This window comes from Lycium ferocissimum, chromosome 10 (assembly GCF_029784015.1).
Source record: "Lycium ferocissimum isolate CSIRO_LF1 chromosome 10, AGI_CSIRO_Lferr_CH_V1, whole genome shotgun sequence".
NCBI lineage: Eukaryota > Viridiplantae > Streptophyta > Magnoliopsida > Solanales > Solanaceae > Lycium > Lycium ferocissimum.
Window position 1 is genome coordinate 23669757 of NC_081351.1, and position 15004 is coordinate 23684760.

A 15004-nucleotide genomic window follows, 5' to 3' on the forward strand; every position below is an offset into this window, starting at 1 on the left:
CAAGAAGCACATCAGTTATGACATGACCTGGTAAGATAGAGACACTCCCTATGTGAGTTACACTTACCTTGAAAGAATTAGGCAAATTGATATTCAAAGGCATGGGGAGAGGAATTAAAAATAGGAAAGAATTGGGGTCAAAACACATGTGTTCTGAAGCTCCCGAATCAATGATCCAAGTGTTTTGTTTAAGACTAGTGAACACGAACTTGAGTATTTAAGAATGGTACCAATGATCGCATTTGCATTGATTCCCATCTTTCCTGCTTGTGTCAATTTACTTTGCTTGTACATTTGCATCATTTCTGCAATCTGTTCCTTGCTAAATTGCTCTTGAAAATTGCCATCATTGACTCCAAAATCTTGTCCTCCCATGTTTTCCTCTGCCTCATGAGTTAGACTTGCATTTGCTTTAATCTGGGGCTGATAGTTCCTGGGATTAGTGAACTCAAAATCTGTAGGAAATCCATGCAGTCTGTAGCAATCATCATGCACATGTCCTGTTTTTCCACAATATGTGCAAGATACATTTGGATCATATTTCTTCTTGCCTCTAAATTTGTTCGTGGCTTAGCAAATTCCTACGATTTGAGTTATTATATTTCGATATGTGCTTGGCCTCTCATTGCTTGACTTTTAAGTTTATGTGCATTTCTTCCCTGTCCATTAGCCATGAATGCTGTAAACTCAGCAAATAATGTGTTGTTTGGTTGTTTTGCTTGTCCAACTGCCATAAATGATCCAGAATCAGAGGTGAAGTGTGCATTTGCATATACTTCCCTCGGTTCTCATCCCGCAAAAGCAAGGAATACGCAACATCTATACCGTGCAAAGGATTCATCATAAGTATATTTCCCTTGCCCGAGCATACACATCATTTAGTCCCATTAGGAATTGAATTAACCTACGATCTTCCAGGGATTTTGTTAATTTTGCTTTCCCCTCACAAGTGCATTCACATGAACAAAGAAACAATCACATTTATCCCATCTAATTCATCCCATAATCTCTTAAGTTTGGTGAAGTACCCAAAGAATGTCACTATTACCTTGTACTAGTCTCGTCAATTCCTTTTGTAGATGGTAGAGTTTGGCACCATTTGACTTGCCAAATCTCTGTTCTAGACTGTCCAAAGTTCTTTTGCGTCTTGGAATTCATCACACCGTCCGCAATATCCTTAGATAATGCATTTGATATCCAGCATATAACCATATCATTGACATAACTCCATTGCTCAAATTCTGTAGACTTCAGATCTGGTGCTTTACAAGCTCTATTGATAAAGCCAAGTTTCCTCTTGGCTGATAGAGATAGGAGAATAGATCTCCTCCAACCTAGGTATCCTCTTCCATCAAAAACAGTGTTGACTAGAGTCATACCGTGTGAATCGAATTGTTTAGGTGATAAGGATGTCCATTTTCATATGTGATTCCTTTCTCTCCTTTGCCCGATCTACATTTCATTTGTTTCGAGCATTTTGGTTTACCCAGAATTTGAAGATGATTTTGATGTTTTGACACAGATCCGGATCGAGAGCTTAGAGATGCTCTGATACCATGTTAAAATTGAAGATGAAGACACTGTATTTGGGAATTTTCTCTGTGTAAATTTTATTCATCAGTATGTACCTCTCTTTATACACAAAACTATACAAACAGGATGTAACAGAAAGAAGAGGAAATGGACAAAACTAATTACACCTGTCCTATTCTAATTTGTCCATTGTATAACAAATTTTATTCTTTCTCGTGTTGGTCACATGACCATATTTAAATCGCCATGATTCTAATCTAAGGGTGGAAGATTGATCTATCATGTGTGTGTGTTGTATGGGTGAGATTAATCCACACGGCCGACATTAATTCACCTAACGTCTGCTGTACCGTTTCTTCTTTCTCTCTCTTTCTTTGTACATCATAGCTGTCTTCTTCTTTTCTCTCTCTCGTTTTCTTCTTTTCTCTCTCTCGTTTTCTTTGTACATCATAGCTGTCTTCTTCTTTTCTCTCTCTCGTTTTCTTCTTTTCTCTCTCTCGTTTTCTTTGTACATCATAGTCTTCTTACTTTCTCTTCCTTCTTTTCTCTCTCTCGTTTTCTTCTTTTCTCTCTCTCGTTTTCTTTGTGTTTCCATGGAGGGTCTGTACTCCAACAATATTTATCTACTTCTTTTTTGCAAATATGAAATCTTTCTTTCGTTAACAGAAATTATGTCAGATTATAACTATATTATTGATAAATAGTTTATGAAAGTTTGTTCATTTTTGAGTTATAACTTTTTAATCAAGTTCTAAATTAATTTGAAAAACAACGTCCAGCAATTTTTCACAAAGTTGCGTAGCCAAATGTTATGACATGTTTAACACAAGTTTAAAGTTTTATACTTATGCAAGGGTCAGCTTGCATGCAACTCGACTATTTTGACGGATTAATTGCCACATCGCACCAACACAAATACAGCCGTATCGGGTAACTCTCTCCAATTAGGCTTAGACAAATGAAAAAAAATCATGTAGTGCTTTTGTGTCCATTAAATTTGAACTTGATACCTCGTAATTCTCAATTCACTTCATTGATCACTAGGTCACACTCCTTGGTGTTATACCTTCACTAGTACTACGGCTTGTTTAAATTCATAAATTTAAAAATATTTATTTTTTTCTTATATTTCGCGTCACATTATATGACAAATAAATTGAAATAGAAGAATACATGTTTTCAAAAATCTTGCATTACACTTATTTCTTTTTGTTCTATTAATAAATTAAATAAGCACTCGCAATTAAATTACAAATATGTCTCGTTTTATGTGGTGTTAATACTATTAAACATTAATTAATGACTTAGAACATAGATAGTCCATAAAACTTGTCAGCAAATTCCATTTAGACACTCCAACTTCAGCTTGTTTCGATTAAGCATCTGAACACATGATAAAGTGTTCTTATAGACATTTTAGGTTCAAAATTTGGAAACACTTTTGTGCGTGCTTAAGTGCGCAGTACGTAAATAAGTTAACCACTTAAAATATGTCGTCTCCTTTAATTATACAAATTAGCCTCAATAAGCCGTAAAACATCAGGTTTGTTCTAATTAAGATGTCATATTTTATGTGGTTAAATTACCTACCTAATAGACGCTTGAGAATAAGCGCAAAAGCTTGTTCCGAATTTGAATTGCAAGTGTCTAATATGAACATTTTATCATGTGTTTGAATGTTTAATTAGAACAAGTAATAGTTCGGGTGTCTAAATGAAATTTGTTGACAAGTTTAAGAGGTTGTGTGTTAAGCATTAATTAATTTTCTTTTAGAAATTTAAGGTACTTTGAGTAATAATTTAAGTTTGTTTAATTTAAGGATGAAGTTAGTTACAGTGGCCTCGTAAATCTTTTTGAGGCCTAAACTTTCGCATTTAGCAAAGAGATTAATGGTGTAAGCCGTGACACGATCCTAAACGGACGTTACGATCATTAGTTAAAGTCCAACTTAATTAACGCTTGCACCTTTTAATCGAATTGACCCCATAATTAACGCCGTTAATTTCCGTCCTAAAAAGCCTCATGATTGACGTGGACATGCATAAAGCAAATTAATCGCACTTGTTTGTGATTTATCATTATTCACTTTTTTTCAGTTTTTTTTACTTTATTTGAATATCAGAAAGGGCCAAATATACTCCTGTATTATCGGAAAAGGGTCAAATATACCCTTCATTATACTTTCGGTTCCAATATACTCCTGTCGTTATACTTTCGGTCCAAATACCCCTCCTCTGTTAAAATTGTCTAAGGTAGACACCGGGATGAGTTGTATGCCTCATGAGTCAGCCAACGATTGGAGAGTTGATGATAGTTCACCGGAGCTCCCCAAGCAGGGCTTTGAAGTTCGTTATCACATCGTTACAATCCAACGGAACGAAGGTAAAGATCGTCTGAAAGGGAATACGGTTAAGTGACGGTGCATCATCGTCGCCACCGAATTGGCTAAACGGGTTGGAGTGGTGATGCAGCAAGCAGAGGAGACAAGCGGAGGGAAGAGAGGGCTAAACGGGTTAGAGTGGTGAGGTGGCATGTCATGCGGTGTCCACCTCACCGAATTGTCAGTGTCATGTCAGACCTGGTGTCCAGCTTGGTCAATTTTAACGGAGGAAGACTATATTTGGAAGAAAGTATAACGACAGGGGTATGTTTGAACCGAAAGTATAACGAAGGGTATATTTGACCCTGCACTAATTACGAAAGAATAGAAAAGATTACTATATAATTTTTCTCATCAAGAGTACTATACGACAACGACGACAACAAACAAAACATATCTAGTAAAATTTAACGGGTGGCATCTGAAGAGAGTAGGTTATATGCGGACCTTACCCTATCTCATGAAGGTAGAAAGGTTGTTTTGAAAGACCCTCGGCTCGAGTAACTCATAATAAAGTAATATTAAAATAAAATAATATATAGAGGTGAAGCAGACTAACTAATAATAACGAAATCATTACATAACATTCATAAAAAGAACAGTAACAATAATAACATACTATGATAAAGGCAACAACAACAACATACCCAGTGAAATCCCACAATGTGGGGTGCAGGGGAGAGGGTAAAGTCTCTGTGAGACCCACTGTATCTCGGAAGATAGGGAGGCTGGCTCCGAAAGACCCATGGCTCAGGAGAAAATATGACGAGAAAATGTGAGATAAGCATAAGCAATTCAAAGTAATATGAAAATGAAACTAACAAAAGCGAAAGAGTCATGATAAAGCAGTCTGAGAAAAAGAAGCAGTATCTACTACAGATAAATAAGATAAGAGAAGTACAAGAAATAATATATAGTAGCAAGAATCAAAGGACAATAGACTATAGATACTGTGATAACCGAAAAACATAAACAACAGGTACTAACAGAGATCGAAGGACAAGAAACTACGAAACTAGTACTAACACTACTAGGTGCAATTAAACAAGTTGTTATCATTTGATAAGGGCAAAGTCGAAGTTCTATTATAATTTCAGGGTTACTTTTGGAAAGTTGTCAACTTAGCCGTAAAGGTCGAGGCGTGGGGCGGTTACCTGGTGAACACTGCAGACAAAGCTGTCTACTTTTTCATTCACTTTCTTCACCATTTTATATACCAAAATTTTATATTAAAGTAAATAAATAAATAATGGTAGAATTATATTTAATCTGTGTGGTTAAGCTTTTGAGATGTTAAAAATATAAGGCCTTTTCATTCAATTTATTTGTCTTACTTTATGTTCTAATCGGTTTAAAAAAGAATATCTTTTTTTTTTTTGGGTAATTGTTTTATTCTAGTTTTTACATGACATGTTTAGACCACAAGATTAAATGAGATTTTGATACAATTTATATATTTTTAGTTTGAGACCACAAGATTATATAAAAAAAAAATTACTTTCTCAAATTCTATGCAAGTCAAAACCAAACAAGCAAATTAAAATGGAGGGAACATATTTTTTTTTTTTTTTTAAAAACACTTGTTTTAAAGATTTGAGGTATTTGACCGAGTTTTTGAAAAATAGAGAATAACTTTTGAATAGTAATAGAAATTATTTTTCCGAAATTGACAAAGGTTTTATTTTCAGAAGCATTATCAAGCAAAAATTACTGATCTAATATTGATAAAACAAGATTAGCTTTAAACACAAACTATTACACTCTAAAAATATTTATTTTATAAAAATTATTTCTAATAAAATAATTTTCACAATAAGCAAATTTTAAAAGTTTGGTCAAATCATTAATTTATGTTTGTTTTCAAGTACTAAAAGAGATAACCGTAGTAACAATAATAATACTGTAGAATTGTTATTTTTTTTTTAATAAACAAAGCCAATAACCATATTTGGTACTAATAAATACTAATTAGAAGTTGAGGAAAAGAAAGGGAAACCACTTTCTACTCCAAAAAGCATTATCCATCATTATTTTTAAAGTTAATGATTTCACCCTCATTATAAATTAAAATAACAATAATCATATCTGGCCCCACTTCTTATCCTTTGCGTGAGCATTAAAAGGGTACCTTTGCGTTTGTGGTAATTTTAGTACTTTGTCCATAAGACTTCTTAGTGGGACAAAGTGGACAAAATTTAATTGTTTTTGGAGTAAAAAGATCATAAGGAAAATTAATACATAAAAGGGCTCAATTATTGAATCACCTCCAACATTCTTGTTAGTGACAAAATGCAAATTTGTGATCTTTATTCTATATTTGTTAATGGATGCTAATTAGTGTAAATTACTTTGATGTTTAGCATTTCTACTTTGGTTAAGGAATCTCTTGATATATATTCTAATGCTAGGAATAGGATATCTCGTGACTTTGCTTTTGTTAACCACCCTGTATATGATATCTGTTTGGTGTCCAACTAGTCTGGACTCGCGCCGCATAAATATTGTTAAAGGAGGAAATATTTTCCGCCAGATTTATTTTTATTCTTAGGCCTTAAATCTGAGACCTTTAATTAAGGGTGGATAAATTGTACCCACCCATCACAATTCGTGGTGGCAGTGATGGAGGCAATTTTTTTTTTTTTTAAGGGAATTCAAAAAATTAAAGAAAATCACACGAAGAGCTAAAAACATTAGAAATTGTGGATAGCGAGTATAAAACAAAAAACTAAAGAAACAAATACACGAAGAGCTAAAAATATTAGAAACCGCGGCTAGCAAGAATTGGACCTACATCCTCTTATTCCTCTAAGAGAATTTGAACTACCTATATATATTATCGGTTGTTATAATTTTAATCAAGCATGTTAAACATACAATTAATATAATTAATTCTGCACTCTCAGAACCTCCATTAACAAATTTTCATATATTAATGACTTTTCAAATGTTAAACTATATGAATATATACTCATATTTTATACGAAAAACAGTAATTTTGGTACTTTATTTCTTTATTCAAGTTGAAATTATGGTAATTCGAGATATGAATAGTATTAAAAAATCGTAATCGTAGTTTTTCCTTGAAGATACAATTGTCCTAAACTTATATGTGAAGTCAAGTGGCCCCTTAATGCCATAATTCATGTTTTATGTAAAGAAATAATTATAATTGCGACAGTATTATCATGTTCGGAATACTTTATAAATTGGTTGATATAATAATAACAATTTACATCAAGTTTACGAAAAAGGAAAAAAAAATACTATAAGAAAAGTTCAAAAAGAGGTTATGGTCCTTGTTATTTTACTGCTTAAATTTAGGAGCAAGGATTGCATTATATTTGAATTACCTTTTTATATGCAATTAATCAGTAGTTTGCAGTGATAAAGTTTCTGAAATTTAAGTGTTTTTTTTGTTTCTGTTTTTTTTTTTGAAATTTAAGTTAACCCAATTTTGTAAATTTTCAACCAATTATTACTAGTAGAGAGATAAATCGTTAATAATAAAGGAAATATTAATAGAAAGTTATGATGACAGTGCAAAGAGAACAATTATTAAACAAAATTATACTTGGCCATGAAGCAATGTTACATTATTTGAAAAGATTTGAGATAATATGTTTGAGAATTTCTTAAAAAGTTGAGTTCTTCTTTGTTGCAAAAACAGTTCAAACAAACATTTATTTTTGACAGTAAAATGTATTCAGTTAAATTTAAGTTTATCTATTCTTTGATCTTTTATCATATTATTCTCTCTCCAGTATATGAAGAGGTTTAGGACAGCGCAGTTGGTTGGCTACTTATAAACCCCCCCCCCCCCCCTCTCTCTGTACAGTTAAAAAAATATTCACCCAATTAATGTTAGGTCTAAAAGTGAAAACAATATTATTTCTTTCTTGATTTTTCAAAATAATATATATTATAAGATAACTATTTTTGCCAAACATAAGACATGTTGGAGTAACTTTATTTTACAAGGATGTCCCCATCTATATGAGCGTAGGTGCTAATTTTTGTTGCTAAACCAAGCTATTTGTATGCTTAATTGGAGCCACTACTTTATTATCTCTAGAATGTGATTACGTGTGACCACTACCAAAAATGAATTAGGCACAAATTGATTGGGCACAAGAAAAATTAATCAAGCAACAAGTTTAAAAAATATGCTTTTCAGGAAAGAAAGTGAATACAATTTCACCATTCGAGTCACATGATCTAATATATTCATACCTAATAATTTTTCACAAAGTGACATAACTTGTACAAATCTTTTCTATTGATACTAAGGATAAAATAGTTATTTCTTTAATAATTTTTAAATAATAAATATTTTTTTAAAAAAAAACTAATTTTTAGCAAAATGAAAAGCAAAACCTAATTGGAGCCACTACTTTATTATCTCTTTGAATGTGAACTAAGCACTAATTGACCGGGCACAAAAATAAATAAATTAGTCAATCAAGAAGTTAATGACGTATTATGATTTATGACTAATTTAAGTATATTTATTTGGTTTCTTCTTCAAAGTACTTATGAGAAAGCTTTAATTGTTGCAAGTGCTAAATGCTAATTAGTCAAATGCCATTCTCTTCTCGTTATTAAAATTAGGCTAAAAGACATTCTCCTAACATCACTTTAATTAGAGGTACAAACATCTAATGTGTCAGGAAACAACATGTGATGCCTAATTAAATATTTTTTCTTTCTATTTTTAAATATTCCAAGTTAGGTTAGTAATAGTTTATTTGCAAAATCCAAGTTTACCTTTTGCCTATATTTGTTTCTCTTTTTTCCTCATTCCACCAAATTTGTTTTTTTTTTTTTTTCATTTGGGAAGGTGGGTAGAGGTTAAAAGGCAAGAGCTTAAAAGTCTTCTTATAATTTATGAAAATCTGAAAAAAAAAATCATTTTACCAAACTTATGATTAGAATTTTCCTTATTATTTTGTACACTTAGTGAGAAAAACCATCGCCAATTATTATAGAGTGAAGAAAAGACCATTTTAAAGAAAAAAGGTTACCCCTAGTATGTTTTGCATGTACAACAACCAAAAAGGAAAAAATAAATTCAGATTTTTTTTTAATAAATTCAGAATAATTAGTTGTAAAACCCAAAAAAGGATGAACTAATTTTCCTTTTTCCCCAACTTCTTTCACTCTCTTTTCCTTTTTTGTTTTTTCGTTTTCCCAACTTCTTTCACTTTATTTACATCTTGCCTCTGTTAATTATTTTTTATTTTAAAAAATCTTTTTTTCTCTTAAAGCCAAATTTGAAACTACAAAGAAAATCAACAAAATAAAATTAACCCATTATTCACAACTAGAAAAAAAGCCCCATTTTCCCCAGGAATCTAATAAAACTACAAAAGGGACCTTTTTTTTTGCAAAAAGAGAAGTTTAAATTTAAAATTTCAACTGAAATTTTTGTCTCTTTTTTTTTCTTTTTTTCCCACTGGATATTCAATATCCGCGTGGAGGCCTAATTAATCAGGATTTACATCGCGTAAAATCAAGACAATGCTTTTTAACATAATTTTTTATTTTTATTTTCAAGATTTGGACCCAATCTTCTAATTAAGGTAAAATGGTCGTATCCATCGCACCACAATCCTTATTGATTACTCCCTCCGTCCCATAATAAGTGTCACCTTAGCAAAAAAATACGCATATTAAGAAATCAATAATGTAATGTAAAATTTACTAAATTACCCCTATATAATAAAAAATAAATTATTTTTTTCCTCTTAATTAAAACATGCACAAGCAGTAAATTATTTGACATTGAGAATGCAACAATAACAAGTTAGTATGAGGCTTTTCCAATAATTATTTAGACATTACTCTAACTTATTATTTTTATCTAAGGATAGATTTGAAAAAACTAGTCAAATTATATCTTGATTTTCTAAAGTGATATTTATTATGAGATAAATTTTTTGATTAAGATGACAATTATTATGGGATAGAGCGAATAATTTTTTTTTTTTTTTTTCTAAATGTTGTGAACAGCTCATACCTAAAAGTCTCACTACCCCATAAAATAAGCCTCTCTCCCACTTTTGTCTTTCTTCTCACATTAAACTGAAACATCATTTTTCACTCCCCACTTCTCTCAGTTTTTGCTTATGCATTACAACTCTATAGAAAAAAAATAAAAAAATACACCAAATAAACACACTACTCTTTGAGTGTTCATAATTGATCAAATAATACTACCCCTCTCAATAAAGGGTAAAAAAAAAAAAAAAATTAAAATGATGAAGTATAATCTGTTTTTTTTCATATTTTTTTCTTCTATTCTTGTTTTTGTTTCTGGTTTTTCAAGAAACCTTCCAATTATATCTTTTGATGAAGGTTACTCACATTTATTTGGTGATAATAATCTTATGATACTTAAAGATGGAAAATCAGCACATATTTCATTAGATGAAAGAACAGGTTTGTTTGTTATTATGGGGTTTTAATATTTTTATTAATATATAGTATGTTTTATTAATATGAATTTTTTTTTTTTTTTTTAGGGGCTGGATTTGTGTCACAAGACCTTTATTTACATGGATATTTCAGTGCTACTATTAAGTTACCTGCAGATTATACAGCTGGTGTTGTTGTTGCATTTTATGTAAGTTTTTTTATTAACTGATTAATGATATGTTTATTCTTTTTATTTTAATAATAAATGTTAAATCCTGATGATTTTTGTATTTTTGGATTCTTGTTTTGTTTTTTTTCATTATGTAAATTAGCAGTTTTTTCAGCAAAGTTTTGATCTTTTCAGATTTTTCTTTCACACTCATATGTGTTTTTGATGATCTTTGAATTTTTTTATTTTTGTTTTATTTTTTTTCATTATGTAAATTATGCAGTTTTTTTGCTTCCATGTGTGAAAAAGTTTTGATCTTTTCAGACTTTTCGTGCTAATGTAAGAATCTGGATTTTTTTTTTTTTTTAATTTTATGTTTTATTTTACATGCTAATTGATTTTGGAAATTTTTCCCTGTAAAGACTGGAAATTGGTAGTTTTGATATATTGTGTTAATAATGAACCACAAGTTATGCTGTGTGGGATTTCTCCAAATGATATTTTTTTTTTGGTTTATAATGTTCTTTAATTATAAATTACTATCAGTCTTTGCTTCCCAAAGGGGAAAGTTTTGATCTTTTTAGACTTTTACTTCACACCCATATGAATTCTTGATGTTGTTTAACATGATGTAATTAATTTTCTAAATTTGCTCCCTTTTTCCTCTGTTATTTTTAAACTCTTTTTACCTTTAAAGAATGGAGTTTTAGCCACCTAATGGAAATTGGTTGGTAATTTATAAATTGTGTTAATAATGAGTAAATATGTTGCTTGGACTCTTCGAAAATGTTAACGGGTGTGTGTCGGATCCCCAAAGCTAGTGCATTTTTGGAGGATCTGGCACGGGTTCGACAACATTTTTGGAGAGTCGGAGCAACATAAGTTCTTCCTGGGATTTCTCCAAATTAAAATCTTGATTGTTCTGTTGATTTTTTTGTTGATTTTTTTACTAAGTTTGGTTTGATGACAGATGTCTAATGGAGACATGTTTGAAAAGAACCATGATGAAATAGACTTTGAGTTCTTGGGAAATATTAGAGGCAAAGATTGGAGAATTCAGACAAATATTTATGGTAATGGTAGCACAAATGTTGGCAGAGAAGAAAGATATGGACTTTGGTTTGATCCATCTGAAGATTTCCATCAATACAGTATACTTTGGACTGATAATATAATCATGTAAGTAACTTACTAGTTAATAATAATATCTCTGTCCTTTCAAAATTCTTTTTCCTAATTTTGTTCATATATGGTCCTGTACAGCTGTTTTTTGCTTCTCATACAATGTGTTACCTTCACATCCAGCTATATTATACTGAAATATCTTTTGTCCTCTGAGCTGTTTTTACTGATTTTGGTGTTTGTATTGTGATCTTTTCATTTCATATGATGGAAAAATGGTTTCCTTTTATCACTAAGGTCCATTTAGATTAGATGTACTATCTTATATTTAGTGTCAATTGTTTGTTTTGTTTCTATACCAAAGTTAGTGCAATTACCTTATAGTTTGCTCTTACATTAATTCTAAATATAGATATATCATCCTCTTGTACTCCTCAAAGCCAACCATAGGAAACAAATTAATGAGAGAAATCCCTGTCATAAAAAAGTTCTTGTGGATGAAATTTTAAACAGCTGTAAAACCATAATTTGGCACGGTCCAGGTGCTAATAAATTTAGATGGAGGGTTCTTGCTAAATCTGTTCTGTTGATGTTTGGGTGTTGTGTGATACACATGCTTCTGGATTTTAACTAATTATATAATGAGTGCAAGTATTAAATTTGCCAGACTTTCTTGATTTGTTTATTTTTCATGGTTAAGCTTAAGAACCATATTTGAAGAACTAGTGTTCGAGCCTAACAATCATGTTAGAGAGCTTCCCCCTTAAATGTGCCTTGAATCTGGATTAGTCGGGCCTCAATGCGGGTGTCGGACAACGGGTGGAAAACCCAAAAAAAACAGAACTAGTGTTGTGACTAGAAAGTGTGTACTGATTGATACGTTGTGTCAAATGAATGTTCAAGAGTGACAGGCCTTATGATTTATATGTTGTGTCAATGAATGTGCAAGGGTGACTAGGCTTTCTCAACATGCCCTTTTGTTGGCATGGGACTAAGGGAATCTTTTGTTTCTTTCTTTTTGTTTATTTTACTTAAAGATTCATTGCTGTAAAATTTAAGCAGTATTTGCTAGATTTGTTGTATATCTAACTGTACTGCCTTGCTGATCAAAAAAATCAGAATTCATATGCTATCATGTTATGTTGCTTGGCCTCTGCCTGGTGCGCGTCTGATCCTCCAAAAGTAAGTATATTTTGGATGTTGGAGGATCTGACACGGGTGTGGCAACTTTTTTGGAGAGTCCGAGCAACATAGCTCGGACTATCACGTACTTAGTGATGTTTGGTAAAGAATGCCTTGTCCTGATTCTGTTTTTGTTTGTATTTGTGTTTTTTGTGCATCTTGTTGCAGCTTTTATGTAGATAATGTCCCCATAAGAGAGATCAAGAGGACAGAAGCCATGGGTGGGGATTTCCCATCTAAGCCAATGTCTTTGATTGCTACAATATGGGATGGTTCTGATTGGGCTACAAATGGTGGAAAATACAAAGTCAATTACAAATATGCCCCTTATATTGCTGAGTTTTCCGATTTTGTCCTCCACGGATGCGCGGTCGATCCGATTGAACTATCATCCAAATGTGACGACACCTCATCAAAAACTGCATCGATCCCTACCGGTATCACCCCTGACCAAAGACGAAAAATGGAGAGCTTCAGAAAGAGGCGAATGCAGTATTCGTACTGCTATGACAAGACTCGGTACAAGGTCCCTCCGACCGAGTGTGTGATCGATCCTAAGGAAGCTGAACGGCTCCGAGCATTCGACCCCGTTACGTTTGGTGGGTCCCGCCATCATCACGGGAAACGACACCGCCGGAGCAGATCAAAGTTGAAGGATGATGTATCCTTTATGTAAAGCCAAGGGTCACAAGTTTTTCTCTATATTGTCACATCATGATGATCATTGTTTGGTCTCCAATTTGAATTTGAGGTTTTGTTATTTTCACATGTGAATAGAGGAGATATAAAAAGGATAAGATTATCCATATATGAGTCATGATTAAATATTTGTTGGGGTATGTATATATGTCATACCTATATAGGGTCCCAGCCATGTTCTACTTGTTGATGTTTTTGTTGTTTGGGCCTCCAATTTATATGATTTTGTGTACTTTTTCTGTGGCACTTTTAATAAATGCATGCATACTTGCATAGTACAGAGATTATTTATCACATATTGTGTGTTCTCTAAGCATGTTTGTTTCTATTTATAAAACTGTCTTATTATAATATTAGGCCTTTCTTGTCATGTTGTGAGGACCATTTGTCAATGGTTGGCTACAAGAATCCAAAGTGTCTGATTATGACTGCTGAAAATCTAAAGACCAGATTTTCTTTTCCTTTAATGAAAGAATAATTAGGATTTGAACTGTGAAAGTTTTAGCTTTTTCTTCCCTCTATCCCCTATCTCCACACTTAAACCTTTAGAGAGAAGAAAATACCAGGGAGCAAAGAAGTTTAGCCATTTGCTTTGCTTTTGCCAAGTGAACTTCAATATTTTACCGGGTTGTGGTGAAGTGATACGTGTTCCTTTTTTTCTAAATTAGGAGTTTTGAGTTTGAGTTCTTGGAATGGAGGCGTTTTTGGTGGAGAACGCTTTACCCTCGAAATAGGATTTTTCAGCGAAGTAGAGTATTGACGCAATGTCATTTAAGGTGCAACCACCATTTAAATTTTTTTCATCCGTAGCTAGTTAAGGGTCTTCACCATTAAAAAAGTGGGTCTTGAATTTTGATTATGAAAATTGAGTTTAAATTAAGTGGGTGTTATTGAAAAAACTTAAAAACATTGGCAGTGATAAAGATTGATAGTTCAAACTTAAGAAAAAATACTTTTAATTTCGAACATATATGTGTAGTTTTGAAAATATATGTTTGAAACTTTAAGAATACATGTTTGAAGTTTGGTCTTAAAAAACAAAATTTCAGGTAAAAATGTCGAAGGTTCACTGCCAAACTTAATAAGTGAATTTTTGCAATGTCAGTCGGGTAATGCCTGAAATTTGTTCCGAAGAGTTGCAAATCTTTATACGCTGCGATTATGGCTTAAATGGTGGTCCCAAAATCGATTATTTGTGCATTTATCCCCTTTTCGATGCGAATCTAAATTAATTGGACTCCTGAATAAATATCTTTAAAATAGATACCGGACATTGAATGGAAAACCGAAAAAAAGGAGCTATTTTTCACCAAAACTCTTTCTTCTCATCAAGGACAGATAGATTAATGTATTTGAATACCGGTCTAATAAACATAATTTTTTATTTGCAGATATTCCCCTTTTAAAATGTTAAACAGCAAGTGTTGTTGGCAGTTGAACCTTGGAGACAAAAACAGTGTTATAACAATAACCTGTTATGCTCCTTAGACTGTTGGAATTTTCTA

At 32.1% G+C, this 15004-nt stretch overlaps 1 protein-coding gene across 1 annotated transcript; it reads left to right on the forward strand.

The window, feature by feature from the left end:
- Positions 1 to 9971: 9971 nt before the first annotated feature.
- LOC132032883 (probable xyloglucan endotransglucosylase/hydrolase protein 28) lies at positions 9972 to 13795 on the forward strand. The gene is made up of 4 exons (XM_059422661.1): positions 9972 to 10351; positions 10435 to 10535; positions 11467 to 11675; positions 12969 to 13795. Exons 1-4 carry the CDS (start codon positions 10168 to 10170, stop codon positions 13474 to 13476), a joined length of 1002 nt encoding a protein of 333 aa, XP_059278644.1. The 5' UTR covers positions 9972 to 10167; the 3' UTR covers positions 13477 to 13795.
- The last annotated feature ends 1209 nt before the right edge of the window (positions 13796 to 15004 follow it).